The following is a 23,357-nucleotide window of genomic DNA, read 5'->3' as shown; positions in this document are numbered from 1 at the left end:
AATAGTCACCGTGGTATGTACAGGCAAACTAACCTCCTTAGAAATGTTACACCAAGTAAAGAGATTATGAAATGATATGCTAAATAAAGATGTTTGCTTCATATGCCCGTACTAAGCATAACTAAACCCAAGGATTGGGGATTTTATACACAGCATGTCTTTTTTTTTGGTTAGTCAGAATTGGACCCTTCACAAAGTAAGATGTTTAGGCACTCAATATTAATTTCTAAAGGCATGTTGGAATTTTCGTCTGTTATCTGCCTTCTGCAGACTCAGTCCCTCTGTGCTGCACTCACAGTTTGCTAAGTGGCTTGTCACCATTGTTTGCATTCACACCAAATGACTATAAAGCTTGTTCATTGGTTTCAATAAAGCTAACAAGTGCATTTTTCAGTGTGGATGCACAAAACAAAATAGCTGACTGTTTCTAAATGTCAACCTATTCCCCCAAGTGATTTATACACAATCATACTGCAAATACAGAGAATTGAATTTGCCAACACATAACAGGCTCACAGTGTAGATTTAGAATGAGACTGGGCTGGATGCTCTGCAGACTTTGTAAGATCGATTTGCGTGAGAACAGTCCATGAAAGATGCAGTCCCAGAATTCACTGCAGAGGATATATAAAAACCGAACTTGCTGCTGAATGTTATTAAAAGTATTGCTGGAATCTTCTTGAGCCATGTACTTCGAAAAGATAGATTTATAGATGATGCAAGCAGTTATTTTTGGCATAAGAAATGTTTCACCTCAAAAACCTAAAACTACAGGCATTGTTGTGCTGCAATAGCCATCTCCACCACCCTGTGAATGCTTTTTACCTGACTTCTGAACCTGGCGGCAGGAATCTGCTCTCATTCAGCCACAACAACTTTAGTGAGATTGGGCACCAATTTAGTTGATAAAGCTGAATTTAGAGCAGTTAGCCTTTTTAATGTCCTGGCTATAGTTGTATAAAGTCAGATGGGTTACATTATTTTTACTCTGGAAAAAAGTACATTGGAAGTCTATTTCTCTCTTTGCAGGTGCAATTTAGCATACTATATCTCCAAAGCAAACTCCATAAGTGGCACATATTTGCACCATTTCTTCTAGATTTTAAATCTGCGTGCAGGCAAATGCAAATAGAAAATAGGCAAAATATTAATTTCTCTTTTTTTATGGATTTAGCTGTTTATTTAAGTTAAATAAATGCTATTTAATGCATGCCAAGTTTCATTCTGCACCCGTCTTATATACTGGTTAGCACTGCACAGTAAGAAGGTTCTTGCTTTTCTGGGACCTTTGTGCTCCCTGTGCCAGGTGGATTTTCTCAGAGTGCTCCTGTTTGCTCCAGCAGCCAAAAGACATGTTTTTTGTTTTTGTTTTTTCTGTATTAACTGGTGTAGTTTAGTTTGCTGCAGGTGCAGATTTGATATAACCTATAAAGCTTTGTGGTGTCAGTAAAACTGGAAAACTTATTGGAAACTACAAGTAGTGCTGCAGTGTCAAGCTGTTGTACCCCTAAAGGTAAAATAGCTTATTTTCTGAGCGTGTAGTTACATCAGATTAGGAAGCTCGTGTCTTTATGCTCGGGCTTTGTCCACAGTTGAATTTTGGAGAAAAGAAACAAGCGCATGTGCTGACTGGAAAGCCAAAATAATCAGAAACTACGTAGCTTTGTTCATATTGGATTAGGGAGGAGGTTTACTGAGGCAACAAATCACAAGGAACATTTTTGACACGCTGAGAATTTCACATAAAAGTCAAGTTTCTGATCTCTTTGTTTGATCTTCTTTCCCAACTTGGAAAACTGATAGAAAATGCTGATTGTGTCAGTATTACGTCAATACTCTAGCGACCCCCCCCCCCCCCCCCCCTTTTTTTTTATCCACATTTTACCTGCCGGGACAAGCCCCATTTGGAGATAAAGCTAGCCCTGACGCTGACGCGCACTCGGGAGCGCGCACTCCGGAGTGGTTGACTCTCCTCATCATAAAGAAGCAAGAGACAGTCCGGATGCTCGGCACATCCCGGAGTGCGGACTACAGAGCTGCTGCTGCGCTGCGTTTCGGTCCTGTCCTGCTGTCAACCTGCAGCCATATGAGCGAACTGCTGTTTGAGGCTTAAATAACATCAGAGGAAAACAAGGAGAAACAAACACAAAGTAAGGAATCATCGCTGTTATAATCCTGGAAAAACGAATTACATCATTGCCAGAGCAAGTGCTTAGATTGCTTACTGTTGCGGCTAATATCGTTTCTTTGATTTCCAAACATTGTTTCAGGTATTTCTGTGACGTTTGTAAATTACTGCTATTTTATTCGTTCTGCCCTTTTTAAATAGATATTCATATTCAAACAGCAGACTGGGTCCAATTCCCAGTTCTGATGGCATCATGGACTTGAATCTTTATTTCTGAATCCTTTTATTGAAAATGTTTTAAACAGGTTTGCTTCTGTCTGTAGTCCTTAATATTGTCACACAGGCCATTTTAATAACTTAATTAATGCTGAGGTTTTCCTTTCAGATTCACTGACTTTAAAAAAAAAACGCGGTTTGACTGGCAGGCAGAGCGTCGCTCTTAACGGTTGTGAGCAACGAGTGAGTGTTTGCAAACATCGGATTAGATTTGGCTTGATGGCGGAAAAACAGATTTGACTCGACAATTAATTTAACTTTTGTGTGTCCTGCTGTCATGCTTTTAAATCAGATCAGCATTACAAAGGAACTTAATGGATGAATGGTGTGGATAGTTATAAATGATCGGAGCGATTATCTCTTCCTGACAGCTCATTGTTGCTCACTGCACACCAAAGACGCTGTGTGTAACAGTGCGTGCGTGAGTGTGTGTGTGTGCTCGCGTGTTTGTTAGAGAGTGAGTGAGTGAGAGATGGGGGGGACTCTGTGTGTCACCTTGCAATTAAAAGTGAAAGGAGCAATTTTTGCAGACTCACTTGAAGGAGTTAATGCTAATTAATAGCGAGTCAATCAAGCAGGGGCGCATTAGACATGATCAGAGGGAGTGTGGAGGAACCCCACCGTGAGTGGACCTCGGGCCCAAATAAAACTGATTCGATCTTAAGTGAGTTGGAAATGAAAAGATAACTCAAGGACACAGTTACAACATTTGATGTTCAAGTGGAAATTAATTTTGTGTCCTTGGAAGACTTGGAAGATAGTGATTTGTCGTTAATGTTGTGCCTGCCATAAGCCGCACACACTGTAATGAACCGAACTAGCATCTAGTCTACTGGTATCAAAGACCGATTGAAATTACCTCGAAAGAATCACTGTTTGTTTTCATTTTGCTCTTTCACTCACTGCACAATCAAATCTCCTCATTTCTTTAATCTTTTATTGATTTTCAGCCAAAAAGGCTACATTGCTAAACTCCCATCCAGTCTCCTCCACCGTGGTGTGAATCTCGCCTTGATCGCCACTGCCAAGCATGGCTGCATCTGTTTGATCAAGATGCTTTCAACATTGGCAGGCAGTCAGCACTGCTCGCTTCCACGGAGCGAGGGGGGAGAAGGGAAACTTTGCGTTCATATAATACGTTTGCATGCTTCACTTGATCATCTCTAAACAGGAGTGCCTCCTCCCCCCCCCCCCCCACCTCGCTGACCGGTCAAACTGTTCCCATGCAGAATGTCCGGAGACAGACCCAGGTGTCCACATTTCATGGGTTAGAAAGGGGCAAGTATTGTTGTCAGCTGCTGAAGCCAGCTCTTTGTTGTTTGTTGTGTGTAAGAGAGAATTCAGCTGGTGCCCTTATCTGCCACAAAATAAGAGATGCCACGACACTTTGTTCTAATTAAGACAGGATAAATCCTCCCTCTCTTTCCATCTCTCTCTCACACTCCCGCTTTGATTTCAGTCTCTCTCCTCTCCCTCCCTCTCTCTTCCTGCCTCACTCCTTTCTTTCCCGCTCTCCTCTCTCTTAGAATTACATCTTATTTTCTCCTTTTCACTCAGTCCCCCCGCCTCCTTTGTCTCTCTCATTCTCTTTCCTCTCTGTGGGATGCCTCTTGCTTTGCTTCTGGTGCTGTTTGTGTCTCACAGCATTTTTGGAACATGCCTCTATGTGGGTGTCTGGAGGAGGTTTCCCCGCTGTGAGTGTGTATTTGTGTGCATACGATGATTGTAATAGAGAGAAAGCGTGTGTATGTGTGTGCGTCAGTGCATTCAGACGGGCGATAAGGGCCCCATCCCAGGATGTTGCTGATGTTACTTTGCATCAGTGACAATGTTCTGGCCTCGTTCCACATCTGTTGTACCTGCGACCAAATTACCACCGAATCATTTTGTCTCTCCCTGCTCCCTGCTCCGGCTCACTTGGTGACAGATGGACCTTCCTTATGGCTCTTGTTTTCTTTTTTTATCACCCTATGTTGCTTCCAGGGGCCTCCGCCATCCAATAAACACCTAAAAGCTGCAAAATCCTCCCAGTCTATGTGTGAATCCCATTGATATTGTTTGTGGAGGATTGGGGAGACAAAGCACTCTTATATTGCTGAAGTCAGTGGTATTGGCCCTTGAGGAAATGAAGTTTTATGGTGTTAACTGCAGCTTGGCAGACATGTTTATTATGCACAGGCATTTACTGGCGCTGTAATTTAGGTGCTTGTTATTGAGATGATATTTATGATAATTTGGTAGCATAAACTAGAGCTATTTTACAGACGATAAGGAGACAAGTAAGCACAATACATCAAATATTCAGCATTATTAAAATGGAATGGAGAAAAACTGAGTTATATTTGTGACACAGCAGATTACACATCTATATTTCTTTGTTTAAATGTGCATTTTTTCTTCTTCTCTCGTTTTTCTTTCTGGTTCAAGCATAAACTCGAGCTGCTGCTCAGTGAACCAAGCAGCTGAAAAGAGATAGGTGGCTTTCCTTTTTTCCTGTGCAGCCACACACTCCTGAAGCGACCCCTGGCCTCTTTTTGACAGCCTGTAATAAATTTGCAAATTGAGCATATGCTCACAAGCCTGATTATTAGCTGGTTGATAACTTTCTGCTCCAGTGGATAAGATCTACTGAGTAATTCTGACATTAATCAACAGGAGTGTATTCCTGAGTTAAACTTCAGATCACTGTATGCGGTCTGGAAACAAAGAAAAAAAAGTCTCGAAGGTGGCCTCTGTCTGACAACAGTCTGTTCCTGGATCCTTTGTTTGCTTTATCCTTATGGCCCTGCTGGTTGCTATGAGGGATAAAACAAGAGGAGCAGATGGCTCCTGGAGGTTTGGTGTCACAGCAGGTGAAGCTAAAAGATGCACACGTACAGCAGTTTAATACCAGGGTGGCCTCCTGTTCCGCCTCACTGCTTTTCCTCTCTTACTTTCCCAACATGAGCCGCAGATCTGGGTTCAATCTCTGTTAAGTCTATTCTTATATGAGTGTGTCCTGCTTAAGGGACTGACCAATTGATCAAAGCCCAGATAGACGCCCCTGATCTCATCAGAGCTTAATCATCCAGCCCTCTAATAGTGCCCCCTTTGCAATTTCTTGTGAGATTACCTATCATTTCATACTTACTCCGCTCTACTCTGATTCATGTGTCCCAGGTGGCACCACACTGTACGCCAGGCTTATAAAAACTGTTACAATATATATTGTGTTTTCTACACACTGTTAGAGATCACCTGCTTTTCTCCTACCTGCTTCCAAAAAATGTGGATTTTTTAAAACATTTTATTAGATTTTATATTACTATACACAGTTTCCCTCTGTACACTGATGAGCTCAGACACCAATAAATCTTTACACCTTTGAGAGTTGAGGTTCAAAGTATTATCCAAGATGCGTTCCTTTTAAAAATCTGTTTTTGTGTACTTGGTTTTTATTGCTTCTGGACTTTAAATTTCCCATGGCATGATGTGAATCCTCTCCACTTCACATTATAAATATAGTTACACATAAACAGCCAAATATGAGCACCAGATTGCTGATGATAGATTTTTGTTGTTATTGTTGTTGTTATTTGACATTAGGAGCAAATAATAAAAATTCTAATTGGTTTTTCTTAAGTTTTTTTTTCTCTTTCTAAGTCTGGGAAAAAAAGACACAACTTCATGTTATTTGACAGTGTGTAAGACAGTCACTCACACACTTTGCATTTGTTAGTTATTATAGCCCTTTCCTAAAATCAAACATTTCTGTATATGAGAAGACCTAAATTTAGTTGTGGTAAAAACAGCTTTTTAATAGCTGCAATTATAATGGGTTCCAATTCCTAATATACTGTTAAAAACACTGTTGACTTTCCACCAAAAATGCAGCAATGCACAAACAAAGTCAGAGCCAAACCCTGCAGGGTTGCTGACATGAATGTAAAAAATAAAGGATTTAAAGCATTCAAAAGAAAATAGAAAGCACAATGGGTATTTTTGTGAGAAAAAGAAGATAAGAACAATCAAAGTTGATGTTTAAAAAAAAAGCAGAAAATGTGAAAGAAATAAGCAAAACTGTCCCAACATCGGCAGAAATCCTTGAACCCCCTCAGTGCTATTAAAAGTGTCATTAAATGGGTTTTCGGAGCCTTTTATTCTTTCAACCAATAGCTATCTCACAGAAGCCATGAAAGCTACCGCCCAGCTATAATTTGCTTGTTTAAATGTTGCCATTCAAGTTGCAGATTACCTCACTGTGGAATGAAAGTTGTCAGGCCACTCGTTTGGCCCGTCATCACCTCAGTAGCAGAGGCCCTGCTGTGCCCTACCTTCAACACACAGGCTTGTATAATACAAGCTCTGGCAAGAGGCTGTGTTGTTGATGGAGGTTGTTTATCACACACAAGAGACTGTGCTTAAAATGTGGAATGCCACCCGGAGTGCTCCATTATCATCCCGATCCTGTGTCTCCTCAAAGGGCCACCTGTTAGCAGCACATGAAAGTATGAGAGAGGAAAACGGGGAGCTGCTATGCCGAGATACGTGGCCTTCCTCCTTCGCCGCCTGCTTTCTCTTTCACATAGCACATCTATGAAGACCTTACTTTGGAATGGGTGCCTTCTTTTTCTGTGGAGGTGTAACAATGTTACTTTTTTATACTGGGAAAACAATTTTTTGAAGAGCCACGTTCTATATATATATTTTTATTGCTTAGCTTCTCCCATTATCTCCAATTCAGGCGATGCTGCTGTTTCTAACTCTACAAACAATGTGCGTGTTAATCCTAAAATATGTAGGAGTATAAAAAAAATTCCTGACACAATAAACCATCAATAGAATAGATCTATTTCTTTAAAGAAATACTTCAAAATCTCTGTAGAAATGATTTATTTATTCCTCTTTAAAGCCGCCTAACCAAAACTACAAGTTTATTCAAACAAGAAGCCATGAATTAGGTACTAGAATGCATTAAAAAGATGATTGCGCATACATGATTTTTATTTCTTTAGTTTTTTAGGGCACTCTGATGGGCTGGTGCCCTGGTCCAGGTGAAGGGTGTATGCTGCGTCTCACCCTATGGTAGCTGGGACAGGCTCCAGCCCTCCTCGTGACCTTGATAAGGATAAGCAAAGAGAATGGATGAATGTATGGACTTTATTTCTTTAGTTTATTTAGAGCCCTCTGATGGACTGGTGACCTGGTCCAGGGTGTACCCTGCTTCTTTCCTAATCACAGATAGGCTTCAGTCCCTCCAGATAATGAATTGTACAACTAGGTAAGAAATGGATGGATGGATGCTTTATTTAGCAGGGACAATATATGTTGAGTATGAATTTTTATAACTAAACGTCATTTTCGGCCATAGTCACCGGACAAAACTCTTACATAGATATTAGGTGTGGTCTAAAGCTACATGACTAAACCAGGAATGTAAAAGAATATACACAATAAAAGCCTCTAAAAGAAAAAGAAAGCAGAAAAATATCCAGATTACAACAAACAGAAAACAGATCATCAGCACAACATACCATTATTGCTATAGTCACTTGACTGTATAAGCAAACAGTGACAGAAATAATTGTGTAAGCAACTAAAGTAAGAGTTAGAGATAACAGTGACAGTCAGTTTTCTCAATCCACTAATTGCCCACACAACTGAGCAATTAGAGCATTAGTAGGTGTGATGAGGTCAAATGGGGAGTTCTGAAAGGGGTCTGAGTTGCCAAAGCTGTTTAGCTAACAGACAGGCATGTATCACAGGAGTAACATAAGCTGGGGCATCGCTTAGGCGGCAAGAAGGCACATTTCCCCAGATGTCAAGCCATTACTGTGATAAATGTGTACAGAAGACTTTGGAGATGTAATCCCTTAATCAATCCCCTTGTTTCACTGCCCTGCACCACAGTTAACTTTAAATGTTTTGTTTGTTTCCCTTCTAAATCACCCCTTTGACCAGATAAGATCCGAGCCACTCGATACCAGCATCAATTCATGTGTCAAACAGACAGAGTGTAATCCCAGCTAAACACTATATATATGTGGGCGACACAGCTGATTACCCTCCCCTTCGACACTCTGCGGGCCTGTTTGACGATAAAGGTCTCGCCTCAGTGGCCAGCCCCACACTCTTGTTTGTTTGCTGCACAACTGGTCGAACTCCCGGAGGCAAACGGACAACGTTTGCCTTTAAATCCCTCGGAGCAATGCCGGCACCCGTAGTGCAAACTTCCCCTGACATCACCAGAATCCTCTGCAGCCTGCTCACCCACACACCCTGGCACCTGTGTGCTGTTTTTAGAAACACCTAAATAACTGAATTTAAAACCAAGGGTGTGCTTTTTCAGCTTGGTGTGTGTGCGTCACTGTGATAAAAGAACTGAGAGCTTATCAACCCCCCAACTCCATCTTGGAGACGCGCACAGCACATGTGCCCACCATCACTGATGGCTCAATACTTTCCCTCATTGATTTTCTGTATGCCCTGCACTGCCATTTGTCTTTTAACACAATGGATTGTGCTAGCCTATTTAAGTGGAGGAGAAAACAAACCATCCTGTGTACATGATTTGACATTAAGTTTTGTTTTGTTTTTTTTAAATACAGGGCAAATTGTGTTATGATTAAAGAAATAAAGAAACATTTTTTAACATAAGGTGCAGATCAGTGTAAGCATCTTTAAAGGTTAATGACGCACTGGCAACTTGACACATCAAGTTTTATAGTGAATAATTTCTGTATTGAGAATTCAACATGTTTTAATAGATTAATTTCGTCACTTTATTTTTCCCATTATTTATTTTTTTCATAATCTCATTAATTGCTAGTAAAATAGAAACAATTTCTCACATCTAGCTTAGGGCAGGATAGCTAGCAGGACGACTAGGTAGAGCATGCAGGAGGCAGGATAGATGATGTCAGTACATCACCAGTGCTATTATCACACTAGCACAAACTGCAACAATCAAATACCACACAGGCCTTTTGAGCTGGGAGTGTAAAGGCTGCTTAGTGTCCAGTCTCACTGTGTTGGACATTTGTGTTCTTACCAATGACTGTAGAAATTGGTTCTAACATAAGCACATAATACTCTTTTGGATTACAATTGAATCTGAGTTTCATTGCAGTGCATGCAGGGATATCAAGATGGGAAAAGAAAAACTATTTTTACTTTTTTATTAAGCACCATTTCATTCACATTTGGATGAAGTGCCATTGTAGATATACAGAACCTCAGTCACACCTCACACATATGTTGACTTTTGTAATGAAAGGTACGGTTGGAGAGCTCTTGAGACCGTTGAATAAGCAGTGATGAAGCATGTGCACACTGCAGTATCTCATAATGAGTAAGGCATAGCGGTCCTTGAATGAAGGGTGGAAAATCATTTTTTTAAATGAACAAGCATCTCACCATTGTCTCTTCAAATCCACCAAAATAAACGTGTGTGCTCGAGAGGCTGGCTGTGAAGTAGTCGCAATTTGTGGGATGATGAATACAGCAGAGTAGAGTACTCATCACAACACGCAAGGACCTGTGGTCTCCCAACTTTTGCTTCTGCACAAAAAGGCTGATAGTCAGAGCTAAATGAGGGATGCCCCCTTTGGAAGGAAGTCGCACTAATTATGTGTCTGATATTTTTCCAGAAGGATATGTCACTGAAGGAAATAATAATTGTTCAGGAACAGTCGTAGGAGAATGAAGAGGTCACAATTTATTTGAAAGGGAACTTGCAATATCAACTTTATAATGATGCTAGATGGAAAACTTGTGGATCATTAAAATAACTGGGAATAATGTTTAATGTGTGTACATTAATGTTTGTATATTTCTTTCGGAACTTTTTATTTTGGATAAATGCAGAATATGCAGATTATACAAATTATATAATAAAATTGAGTGCTGAAAGATAGGCAACTAGTATTTGATACTCAAAATAATTATTTTTTAAGATGTACAAATCCTCAACATAGCTTCTGTACTTTTGTGGAAAATCTGATCAAATCTGAAGACACCGCAGAATAAATTATGTGGAGCACTGAGAAATATTTTCTCTTCCCAGTAGGTGGTGTTGTGCTGGACAGACAATGGCTCTCTCCTGGAGTATGTTGCTGCTGTTTGCCACCCTGGCACTGTCATACAGCGCTGAGCATGGAGCTCCTCGTGGCAAGAGGAGGCAGGCGCAGACCTCAGCAGGTGGCAGCAATGCCCTACAGTACCGCTCGCAAATTCTACAGGGCCGCGGATATAGCAGGAACCGCAGAGGGCACGGCAGCCGGGGTGCCAAGGCTGGAGCTGGGCTGCTCTCTCACAGGCCCCTGCAACCCTTGGCCAGACCTGAGGATGATGGGACAGGCCTGGAAGGTCTCAGCCCAGTGAGACTGGAGATGGGTCCAGGCAGGGACAAAGACAGAGCTCGAATGAGTGTGAAGAGTCCATCCCAGGTCCAGGAGAACCACCTTGCAGGAACACGCAAGGAGAGAGGGCATGGGCATGGAAATGGACATGGGCACCATTCTGAGCACAGGAGACAAGGGAGCCGGCGTGAAAAGGGGCGTCACAGAAAAGGTGAGTGCACCACAAACCCAGACATACATTTGTGCTCAAAAGTTTGCATGGGCATGAATGTCATGGTAATTTGGTTTTTTTTTCATGATTTACTTGAGCTGTTTTTGACCTGTCTTTTTTCCATGTTGGAATGAATGTACAGCAAAAATCTTTAATTATTTAAAAAAAAAAACAAGGATTGGTGTACAAATTTTAGTCTATTTTGTATTTTCTTTGATCTATACCGGGTCAAAAGTATGCATACAGGCTGAAATATATCCATTTACTCACTCAAATCTTTTGGTGCTGAAGGTTCTGCATTGTCTTTTAATTTGACAAGACCAAGATTTATTAACTTCTTGTTATTATAATTGACTACATCAGGTAGTTTCTATTTGCAAGGACAAAAAGGATTTGTTTAAAAGCACTCAGACCAATACGCAGAACAATGAACTCTGAATATCTAAGAAGGAGAATTGTAGATTTACACAGGCGTCAGAGGTCTATGGAGCCATTTCTTAACAACTGCAGATCATCAAATAATCATCAAATAGTTGTACATAAGTACAAGTTATTCACATGTGTCACCACTTTGCCTAGAAGGTCAGACAAGAGAAAAGTACCAGTGGCACTGTACAAAGTAGATGAAATAATGAAGTAGGACTACCTCCAAATTCCTCAGCTTCACGTCAGATCATTGTCCTGCTAGGATATAGCAGTGTTCCAGCATGACAATGATCCCAAATACAGACCAAAACTCTACTGGATGGAATACACCAGGCTAACATTAACCTGCTGGAATGGCCTTCCTAAGTCCCCAACCTTAAACATATTGAAAATTTGTGGCCTACATTTAAAAGCCAGGTTCATGCCAGGAAACCAATTTAAATGAATTCTTAAATGTCTTCTGTTAAGACGAGGGATCAAATATCCAGGCAGAATTATATCCAGAGGCTTGCTGATTGCTACCAAAAGTGCCTCAAAGTCTCACATTAAATGACATTTATATCCATGGTGACTGAATGGAAACTTTTGACCACATCGATATACATACATCAGAGCGATTTCACTGCAAACTACAAGAAACTTTACACGGAAGCCATGTAGCCTCAGCAGGAAAATAAAGTTTGAATCAATTCAAAAGAATGTCAAATGAACTCTAGTTGTTATAGTACTGTAGTGTGGTATTATTGTGTACCCATACACTACTAACATGGAAACCTGAAAGGGACAATCTCATTGTAAATGTAACGGTCAGTTCACCCAACTTGCAACAGACATGTTGTCTCATAGGTACCAATCTACATGACAACTTTCTACACTCCATCTCGATCTTAAATGATCAGATGTCAGAATTTAAAGCATCAATTAAGAGCAACATCCTTGCCTAAATCTATGGTCATTATACTGATACTGAAATTGCCAAAAAGGTTTCACGAGTAGGGGAAAGCAAAGCAAAAACAGTTAAGCATCCCACTCCATTTGTAGGCAAATAGCCACGCCTCAGGGGCATAGCTAAAAAAAAAAGGTCTTACTGCACATTGTCATTCTTCCCATGGTGCTCAATAGAACAATTGCTGTTACCTTAGAAACCACTGTTATATGTCATAACACTGTCAATTTGATCGAGTGGACAGTTTCAGCAGTTCTGACCCAGACAAACCTGTTTGGCTTTGAACCTAAATTAATAACAGTTACCTTTGAAAGGTTCTGTAAATATGACATAATGTGACAAAATACAGTACTTTCAGGTATTAAAAGGAAATGTAAGAAGTTCAGGGACTGCATGACAGCTTGAAATACATTCTGATTTACCACTACTGACTCTGATTTTATGTTATGAATGATTGTGGAGGTGAACTCAAGTTTTTGGTCTGGTGTTTGCAGAGTTCCAAACTGTGCAACAACAGGAACATTATCGTGGTGCACAGATGACACTGAGAAGCTTTTTATTGGACTCGTGCTGCAGAATGAATCATACTTTATGGAAACTTTGAAGAATTAGTCATAGTAAACAGAAAAACAGCAACAATAGCAACAAAAATTAAAGGTTAAAAACATCTAAACCCCTTCAGTTTGAAATACCATAGTGACAAAACTATCTCATCTTAACTGCAGTTCAATATTAGTTTATTAGTATATTTTTATTGTTATTATTATTTTATATATTAGTATTTTAGATTAAACTTTCTCTAATAATCTACTGATATGATTTGCTGACATAAAAAAAATAAATGTATCTCTCTCTGTTCAGGGTTTTCTCCAGAGCTGAGCTCTGCATTGAAGGACAGAGATCTATTTGAGGATCCTCTCTCCTCCTCTGCCTCTGCCACCTCCCCCTCCCTCAGCATGACCCCACCCAATGAACCCCCTTCCCCCATCATTGGCGTCTTTGGCTCCGGCTCTTCTACGGTTACCACGGTGATGAACGAGCATCCCCCAACGCTGTCCCCGGCCTCAACCAAACCCCAGGTAACCAACGAAACTGGAGTGGTTATTAAAGGCTGGGTGTGTTGTGCCTCAGTGTGATTTCAATGTGTGGTGGAAATAGAGTGAAAATGGGCCCCATTACAGCCGTTATGCTGCCACAAGCCTCATAGCTCATCATAGAAATGGCACTCTCTACAGTGTGAACCCAAAGGTGCTGCTTGTGAAAAACGTCCTCCAGCAGGCCAAACTGGCTGGTTTTTGGTCACAGTTTGTCTGATAGATATGGCCTGTTCTGTATAACAAAATGGCACCTCTGGAACCCAAAATCATGGAGTTCAGAGTCCAGCAGCACATTTTTCTGTAACTACCTTCCTATTCCTTTATTAAAGACCACCTCAGGACAAAATCTATGGGCGCAGAGAGTCTTTTTTTTGTGTGTCTGGCTGTGCATGTGTCATGAAAAAATCTGCAGGGGTTATGAGGTATCACTCACTCCCCGTCACAGCCACCCGGAATGATGCTTAAACAACATTTATAATGGAAAATAATAATATATGGTTTCCTGAGACTCCTCGGGTCTGTTACAAATGAAATGTGGGGACAGAGAGTCTCTACATCAGGAAAGTTTTTGGATTTGCCAAAACTGCCGTTAACACCCAACAGCCTGTAATATGTTTTGGGGAAATTTCTGCCATAGGACGATTTCTGCCTCTGTTTCACTGATTTTGTTGAAGAGATTTATTCAACACAACAAGTAAAACAGATTTCAATTGCCGCTAAAGTAAAAATTTAACCGGTTGATTTTCTGGATGAAAATACGACAGTTAGGAACTGTTGAACTGCAGTTTGTAGAAAATTGAAGACATTTTGTGTTTCTTTTTAAATGGTTCTTTAGCGCTCACCGTCCCCCATTGACTTGCGTGTTGTGTGTGCATGCTTGACACCTTTTTCAAACCATTAGTAAATGTTATTTCTTTCAACCACGACCCTTCTCTAACCTTAACTGCATGTTTACTACTAAAGTCCTTTAAACCTTCATCTTTCCCAAACCTAACAAGCTCCTTTTGTACCACAGTCTAACCAAACCTTACTATTGTGCTGTCACTAAAAATAGTTATTACATTGAGGTCTGCTTTTAGTGCCACTTCTCTGCAGGCAAAACAATCCAAAATTATCCGAGTCATTTCCATTAAATTTGGTGGAGCACAGGCAAAGTGAGACCCATCTAATTTTGAGTATCCCTTTCTTTAAAACTGCACGACGGACACTGACCTCAGCAGAGTTCTTTATTTTTACACAGTAATTTTTAACAGCACATCTTAACACCTGTAAGTTTAAAACAAACAATGGTTTTTAGTGAGGACCCTGGCGATGAATTATCATGTGTCTCAGATCTCCTAATCACTTCTGATGGCATGCTCATGTTTGATTCATGAAACCTTGCCTTAGGATTGCTCCTTTAAAAATGCCAGCGCATTGCTTAGTCACAAATGGAGTGAAAGACGGAGGAAAACTTTTTGGATGAGATTATGGTGATAATAGTGGAGATTATAGTCAAGCATTCTGTAGTATTTAATGGACTAAGCACTGTGACTGCTGACCAAACGAATGTAGTGCTGAAGTGTGTGGTCACTGCATTGAATAAGGTAGAAGCAGACAGACAGAGCTGGAAAATCCATCCCAGCTTTGGCCTCAGATGTATCCTGGACCTTATAACCAACAGAAAACTTATTTTTACATCAAATCTAGAGCCTGATTAGAAATAATTTCCTCATGGTTTTCAACTTAAAGTCATTCTCATGAATGAGATCCCTGACGTTTTGCTGCCCTATAATAATCTCATGCTAACCCATTGATTCTCTGATTCTTATTTGCAAAAGGTCACTCGTCCTTTTTAGCTCATCAAATAAACAACTGGCAGTTGGCTCATTAAAACAAGTGACATTAAGAATGAGGATGTTGGTGCAAGCTACCGGGACACAGGTGGGATGAAGTAGTGAAATGTGATAAAACTTTTGAGTGGCAAAAACACAAACGAAATATTTCCAGGAATGGTCAGGCTATTTTCCAGGGGACTGACTAGTCTGTTGTTTTGATCTCTCATCTCAAATGTAATTTGCTCTGGAGTGGTTAAGCTTTAAGAAATGAATCACCCTTGTAACACCAAAAACCCAGGATGAAACTTTTAGTGTCTTTGCTTTGCTTCTAAATCTGCTTCAAATTAAAGGAGGGAAAAAAACTAAAGTGGGTAAAATAAAGACATTTACAATACACAGAAGACACAAAGAGAAACAAAGAGACTATAAAGGTACAGACAACTATGTTTAAAACACGACAGGTGAAATCAATTAAGACAGGATAGGCAATCAAAAGAGGTAGAAAAACAACAAAGACAGGGAGTAAAAAACACATGACACAGACAAAGATCTTTCAAAATAAAATAGGATGTCAGTGAGGAGACAATGCACACACAAGGCAAGAATGGGGAAGCAAAGCAAACAAGGAAAAGGACAACGCTCAGGAAATGCAAAGGAAAAAGAAACTATGACTCTTCTGAGACCCCAGAGAGCGCGGGAGCATACTGTACTCTGACAGCAGTCAAATATTATTGGGCCAAAGCAGAAAAAGCTGTTAGCCTCTCCTGAACCCAAATCCAGTTGTACGAAGATGCTGAGAGGCTTCTTAATTAATGTTCGATTTTATGCTGATGGTTTAATGAGCAGTAGAGGACAAGCAGGTAGCCCCCTGCAATTAAACTAATTGTTATTTTCACAGGCACATTTCCTGAGGGTAAAAGGACACAATTTGGATCTGTTTCCAAGAGGAGCTTTTTTTTTTAATTGATCATGTATTCCCCGTGAGATATCACAAAGTCCTACTTTGTTACATTTCTATTTTGTTTCACCTCTCTGAGGAAAGTGGCAGTAACCGTGTTCTTGTGGCTTTTGTTTCAAGTTAGGGATGTCTTAGCAATTCATCAAGAAGTTTTGCTTTATGACCAAACCATCAAACGCCGATCTCCACAACAATATTTTATTAAAGTACGACACCTAAATTTATGGCACTTTTATATAAATTTGGATCAGTCACAAGGTATTCAGCTACTGACATGAATTTTGAATATCCTATTAGGAGCCTCAGAGTGCTATGTTTATGTGCCATGCACATAAACAGTACCATATGTCCTTTACTAGATTTTTTTTAGCCATTCTTTGAGCCGTATAAATAGGCAGAACAGGAAAAAACTATTAAAGATAAGTAAAGATTCACAAATAAAGAAAAGGCAAGAGCAGCTAGAGGGGCAAAAATGTATCCATCCTAAAACACCTGTTTTCTCCCACCTTATATAACGACACAATGGCTTTTTGATGATAGGTGATCATGATCTTGTTTTTAGAAAAAGTCCTTAAAAGGGACCTGTTATAATTATTATTTTTGTCAAGTACATTTTCCTTCTAATACAGCAGATATCCTTAAAAGGATCTTCTGTATTAAGGATATCTTCTCTGTGTTCTCTGGCTTTGAGCACATATGTCCCGCTTACAAGCTGTTCAAATCTTCTGTTTGGGAGGAACAGCCAATTAGAAGAAAGTTGGCCTAAAACAGCTTGTTTCAAACAGAGAATGAACAGATGCAAGGGCCTGTCTCCATCTAAGATAGAGCGAAGATAAATAAGGATCATTTTAAACTCATAATTGTGCATAGGTACTCGAGGAGAGTCTAAGAATTTGGTTCAGCAAACCTTGTTTTATTTTCTTTGACATATAGGAAAAAACAGTTTTAAGTGGTTCAGGTCTTTTGGGTGGGCTTTTTTCTCACTCAGTCTAGAAACGATCATCATCAACCATCATACCTATAGTGCATCGCATGTTGCACTCTGCCATGCTGTCATAAACGCATAAGGCAAAGATTTTTTGCATGCTAATCACTTCCATTTGCTTTTATAGATAAGACAACAACAAAACATAATGAAGTAAAAAATTACATTTTGTACCTTTCCATAACTGCAATGCAATTTCTTTAAAAAAAAATAAAAATACAGCTGGATTTCATTTAAACATGTCACTTCACCATCCACTCTGTGCTGTATTTGATCTGCAGGCAGTGGCTGTCCCCACTGACTAGAAAAGAAAAGGTGTTTGTTCAATGAACTGCAAGTCTGTAAACTGTTTATGTATTAACCACACAAGTTCTGCATGATGTATATTTGTATGCTGGTGTGTGGCCAGCCATGTTCTCTGTTACCAATCGATTGTTTTTTAAAGCTCTGCTGCTATCCCTGTTGTCTCCGTGGGGGTATTTTATAAATCAATGAAACATCACTGCTGCTGGTCACAACACAAGTCCAATGAGTTTCATTAAGAACACACTGAATACATTTACTAGCAAAATACAGTGAGAAAACCAAAACACACTCATTTATTGCTGCTGTGGTTTAATTGAAACAACTAAGCATTCATCACAGATGACAGAAATGTATTTACTGTCTATGCTTGATAATGTCAGCATAGAATTATTGTGTTTCCACTGAAATATGGGTAAAAGGTAAGGTGTAGCTTCAAGGTACACTTTCATTTTCAGAGGTCTGGACGAGGAAAAGGACAAGGAGAAGTGATGCCAACGTTGGACATGGCTCTCTTTGACTGGACAGATTATGAGGACATGAAACCAGCAGACAACTGGTCATCTTCCAAGAAGAAAGGTTAGTAATGTGACTTTAATTTAGGCAAGCATGCTAGATGAAAATAATTCTAATTATCCTCATTATGTGTGATTAGTCCCGTATATTTCAACTAACAAGACCTCTTTAGGCACACTATCAGCTCCCCAAGATATGCCTAAGGTATAGAAATACTCAATATCTGAATGTCTGTGCCCATTATGACACTATGTCTAACAGCTGTAATCTTAGGAACAAATACAAGTTAAATTAGTTTCTTAGACACGACAGTTCAGTCATTGCAGATTAAACAAATCTGCAGAATATTAAAAAGGATTCAAAATTAAATATTTTGTCTTTATTGACACTAATGAAAAAGAAATCCCTGCTGTACAGAGTCTGGATGCAACAAAATTTCCTTCAGTCAAACAAAAACACCACTCAGATTGTGCTGTTTAAAAACAAAGACAGATGGATGAGTTCCCACCTAGAACCCAGGACACCAAAGACCTCATTCTGTGGATGAGGACCTTAGTTTTACTGACCATATTCAAATTGTAACCAAAACAGCTTCTGTATTCGATAAATATAGCTCAAGTGAGATGTGTCAAAGCAAGATGTTGAGAAGCTTATCAATAGCTTTATCTGTTGTAGATTTGGGTACTGCTATGCTGTCTTTATCATCCTTCCTAAAAAGACTATTAGACAGCTACAGTTAGGTCAGAATGCTGCTCCTGCAACTTTAACAATAACTAAGAAAAGCAGTCAAATCAAACCAGTTATTAGCTCTCATTATTTTAAAAAGAAGTTAAAAACAGCATTAATCAACACTGCTGGACATTTTAAAACTATTTAACTCCACTTATTTTTCTTATGTTAATTTTGTCATAAACAATAAACATTTATTTTAAAATGTTTCTTTTAATTTCATCTTGTAAAACACTTTGAATAACTGTGTTTGAAAGGCCCTTTATGAATAAACTTCCCTTGACTTGCTTGTGGCTCCACAGAAACATCAGGATATCTATGTTTTTAATTTATCCACAAGAGACCTTGAATACAGTCAGAAAATCTCACAGCAATCTATTTAACATGTGTTCACTGTTTAAGTAAAGGCATTTGCTGATGGTGCTACAGAAAGGTTAGGTGACGTGAATATCTGCATAAAATTTTATGGTAATCTGTCACCACTGTGGTGAAGAGATAGACTGACTCAGTATTACCATTACTAGAGATATGTTAGGATGGCTACAAACTGCATTATTAACACTTTATTTAAATTATATTTTAAATTTAAACAACTTGAAGCTACGGTGGCCCTGAGAGGTCAAACGGACTGCAACTTAAGAAAACACCAGCAATAAGAAAAATGCTGCAAAAGCTAACAAAACATAGAGGAAATGGGGAAAACGACAACGGAAATAGGAAAAACGAAAACAGAAATAGGAAAAACTAAAACAGAAATAGGATAAAACAGAATTCCAAAAGCACAAGGGAAGTGTTTCTGGGGAGACAATAACCCAACGGACCAGTTGCAGGAACCAAAATATGCTAATAATTGCGCTGGAAGACACTTAAAAGAAGTGGAGGATCTATCGGTTTTGTGAGGAAAGAAAAGATGAGAGGTAAGTGTGTTAGCCTAACTATTAGCCTAAAAATCTGTCATCAGTATTATATGAATCATGATAAAACACGCCTACCATGTTTTGGGTTCCTGCAACTGGTCCGTTGGGTTATTGTCCTCCCCAGAAACACTTCCCTTGTGTTTTTTCCTATTTCTATTTTCGTTTTTTTCCTATTTCTGTTTTGTTTTTTCCTATTTCCGTTGTGTTTTGTGTGCTTTTGCAGCGTTTTTCTTATTGATGGTGTTTTCTTAAGTTGCAGTCTGTTTGGCCTCCCAGGGCCACCGTATGAAGCTCAAGTAAATGAAATATAAACTCAACACACATCATAATCATTTTGTAAGAAGTAACAAAGCACTTACTGCTGGGGGGCAGCTGGAGGCCTTAAATCTGCCATCAGTGTTTACAGGTGTCATGTTAAATATGTGAAGTAGAATTTCTTTTTTATACATGAGGATAGCAGCAAGATTGAATGGGGAATGTTTAAAAGACAGTAATGAGGCCTGCTATGATGTATGGTTTGAAAATGGTGACACTGACAAAAAGGAGGCTGAGCTGGAGGTAGCAGGGTTGAAGATATTGAGACTTTCATTGAGAGTGACCAGAATGGACAGGATTCAATATGCGTACGTCAGAGTAACAGTTCAGGTTGAGCGCTTTGGAAACAGAGTTGGAAGACAACAGAAAAGATTTTTGGATGTAGTGAAGGAGGACATGCAGAGGGGTTGGTGTGAACTAAAAGGATGCTAGGGATGGGGGTCACATGAAGACAGATGATGATGGTGACCCTTAAAGGCAGCAGCTGAAAGAAGATCACACACCAAGTAGAATTTTGTTACTGCGTGAAAAACCCAACAGTTTGCTTGGATGACGCTGCACACTGATCAGTGGTTTGATGCTCAAACAGCTGTTTTAATTTCTTGTTCTGCAGACAAAAGGCGGAGTAAGAACCTCAGCAGTGGAAATATGACTGTGGATGCTGATGCAATTGAACCATGTGACCACCACCTGGACTGTCTTCCAGGTCAGTATAAACAAGAGTCATATTTATCTTCCAGGACCTTACTAATTTCCTATCGCTTATGGCAGTCATCTTAAAATCCATTTATTGACTGTTTATAAAGTGATAAAACACCACACAGACCATGTATTCACCAGCGTTGAAAACAGCATTTTACACTGTTAGGACTGTGATGTTGGTGTTGTATATTAAATGTCTATGCACACATATAAAACATGCTTGATTGATAAAAGACGTGTTTTTCTTGAACAAGGTTCCTGTTGTGACCTGAGGCAACATGAGTGTAAACCTCACAACAGAGGTCTCAACAACAAATGCTACGACGACTGCATGTGTGAGGAAGGTGAGAGATTATTACTTTAGATTTTTACTCACTACTAGCATCATTAGGCACTTTAGCATCAGCATCAGCTCATCTCTTCATGTGCAGTTGTGCATTTGGGTCACTTCCCCCAAGTCTTACTGTTTACAATTAAGATTTTAAAAGTCTTTGACTGGTAATGGGTCCCCAGAGGGACTAAAAGATTAGAGGCTGACTAACATAGCAGTAAACAGAAAATTTGTGTGTCAGTAGTGTCAGTAAATTGAGATTTTTAGTGTTTCATGACATTGTTTTGAGCTTAAAGTTGTTCATTTCATAGATTATGTGATGATGATGCAAAATTCTAACAAATATTAAATGTAAGTAATTTAATTTATACCTTCTCAGCTACATTAGCGTTGCTGATTCAGCTCTTTATTATATCCTAAAATAGAGTATTTCTACTAATGTTAAAGTACTGCCTCTGGTCATTCAAAGACTCATATTTTATCCAATTCAATCACCTTTTCAGATAATGGGTCACTTGTTATCTTTCAGGGTTTCGTTGTTATGCTAAATTTCACCGGAAGCGACGCGTGACCAGGAGAAGGGGTCGCTGCGTGGTGCCGGAGTCAGTCAGCAGTGACCAAGGGGGTTTCATAACCATATAAAGAAGAGGTGATGAAGGCCAAGGTGAAGGAAGAACATAAAGAATGACCCCCCTGACCAAGGAGCCACATCACCCTGCTAAACTGACCAAGTACTTAGAGGTGATGACTTGCTGGTTTTTCAAATCAAACCCACAATATATAAATCACCCTGCTGCCAACACCCAGTCAGCTAAAGCAAAGTAACAGGTGGCCAAAGTGGAGATAACATTTCAATGTTCAGGGGTGCGCATAAGTGGTTCGCAGGTGCGCATTCGCTGTCAAAATAAAAGACGCGCACAGATAAGAAGTTGCAACGCGCGTTTGCGTACATATAAAAGGCACTGTTTTTGTCCGCCAGAGTGGGATTTTCATGGCATATTCTGCACCACAACTCTGTGCCTTCATCATTTGTTTGAAGCCAGCTCACCTCCTGCAACCACTTTTCTGAGAATACGTGCTTCTTTTGCAGTTTGGACTCCTTCTGACATTTCTTTGGAGGTGGAGGAACACCAAAGTAATTGCTTAAAGGAGCTTGCTTCTTCGACATCTTTAAGAGTTCTAAACAAATGTCTGTCCTCCTCCAGAAAATCTTATGTACGCAAACGCGCGTTGCAACTTCTTATCTGGTGCGCGTCTTTTATTTTGACAGCGAATGCGCACCTGCGGCCCACTTATGTGCACCCCTGTCAATGTTGCATTGTGGGATACGTTATGCAGCCTAATCCAGCAAATCACCAACTTTAAGCGCACTTGTTTTAATTTAGTGTTGTTCATTCCCTGCAGGAAGACGCCCTCTCCAAATTCTTTTCATTAAGAAAACCTGCAGGGGGTTTTTTTTGTCTTTTTATTTGCCTGGTTGAAAAGATTCACTCATTGGGTGACACATCAGTGACTAAAGTTTGTAGCTATCACACAGATTAGGTTTTAATATTTACTGCCTTCATGGTTCCTGTTAATGTGGTTTCATTTTTAGGCAAGAACAGATTTTGTAAGTTTTCATCACGCTGACCTGTTCAAAATAATTTTTAGTATTGCTTTAAGATCTTTGGAGTCCCAGAACAGTGGTTTTTTCCGCTTCAAGACTTTTAGACCAAGTTAAATAAAAATGTAAACAAAAATAATGTTAAAAAAAATTTATTTTATCTTGGGCTATTTGCCGTGACTATGTGAAGAAGCGTGTCAGATTTCGTTCCCTGTCCTCTTCTCTGAGCTGGTATTCCAAACAACTGCTAAAAGTTATTTTTTAAATATTATCTAAACTGGTCTGCTGTCCTGTACTGTATATATGATTGTGTTTGAATTACCAACACCTTTTTTAATTGACACCACTGTTAAAAATGTGCTTAATGATAGTAAGATAAACAAAATGCTTGTCTGACCTTCCATTTCACATGTCTGTTTTATTTATTCAGTACTCAAACACGTGTTTATATATTCAGTTCTTCTGCCTGTTTTTATTTTTACAATTAAAACACTTACTAGGATGTACACTGTGTGATGCTAAGCTGTTTCTACATGTCTACACACTGTTTGGCAAAACCATCTTTACTGTTAATCCTCAAAAGCAAATTCTCTATCTAAATGCTAATTTCATCGACACTATTGTGCGATGAGACACAAGGAGAACATTTCTAAATGCAGTTCTTATATCACATAAAACATTTATTTGAAAAAAGTGCTTTACTTTTTTAAATATATTTTTGGACAAGAAAACATTTGATCTTCTTTTAAACTAGTGCT

General features: G+C 39.4%; 1 protein-coding gene across 1 annotated transcript; it reads left to right on the top strand.

Annotated features, from left to right (window-relative positions):
- The first annotated feature begins 2,010 nt into the window (after positions 1-2,010).
- On the top strand, positions 2,011-23,036 carry draxina (dorsal inhibitory axon guidance protein a). Its single transcript, XM_063472882.1, has 7 exons — positions 2,011-2,150; positions 10,449-10,954; positions 13,188-13,405; positions 17,945-18,065; positions 20,577-20,669; positions 20,920-21,009; positions 21,526-23,036. The coding sequence occupies exons 2-7, from the start codon at positions 10,474-10,476 to the stop codon at positions 21,636-21,638; spliced, it is 1,116 nt and encodes a 371-aa protein (XP_063328952.1). The 5' UTR covers positions 2,011-2,150; positions 10,449-10,473; the 3' UTR covers positions 21,639-23,036.
- The last annotated feature ends 321 nt before the right edge of the window (positions 23,037-23,357 follow it).

The sequence above is a fragment of the Pelmatolapia mariae genome, linkage group LG5, assembly GCF_036321145.2.
Source record: "Pelmatolapia mariae isolate MD_Pm_ZW linkage group LG5, Pm_UMD_F_2, whole genome shotgun sequence".
NCBI lineage: Eukaryota > Metazoa > Chordata > Actinopteri > Cichliformes > Cichlidae > Pelmatolapia > Pelmatolapia mariae.
This window is presented reverse-complemented; position numbering and strand designations above follow the sequence as displayed.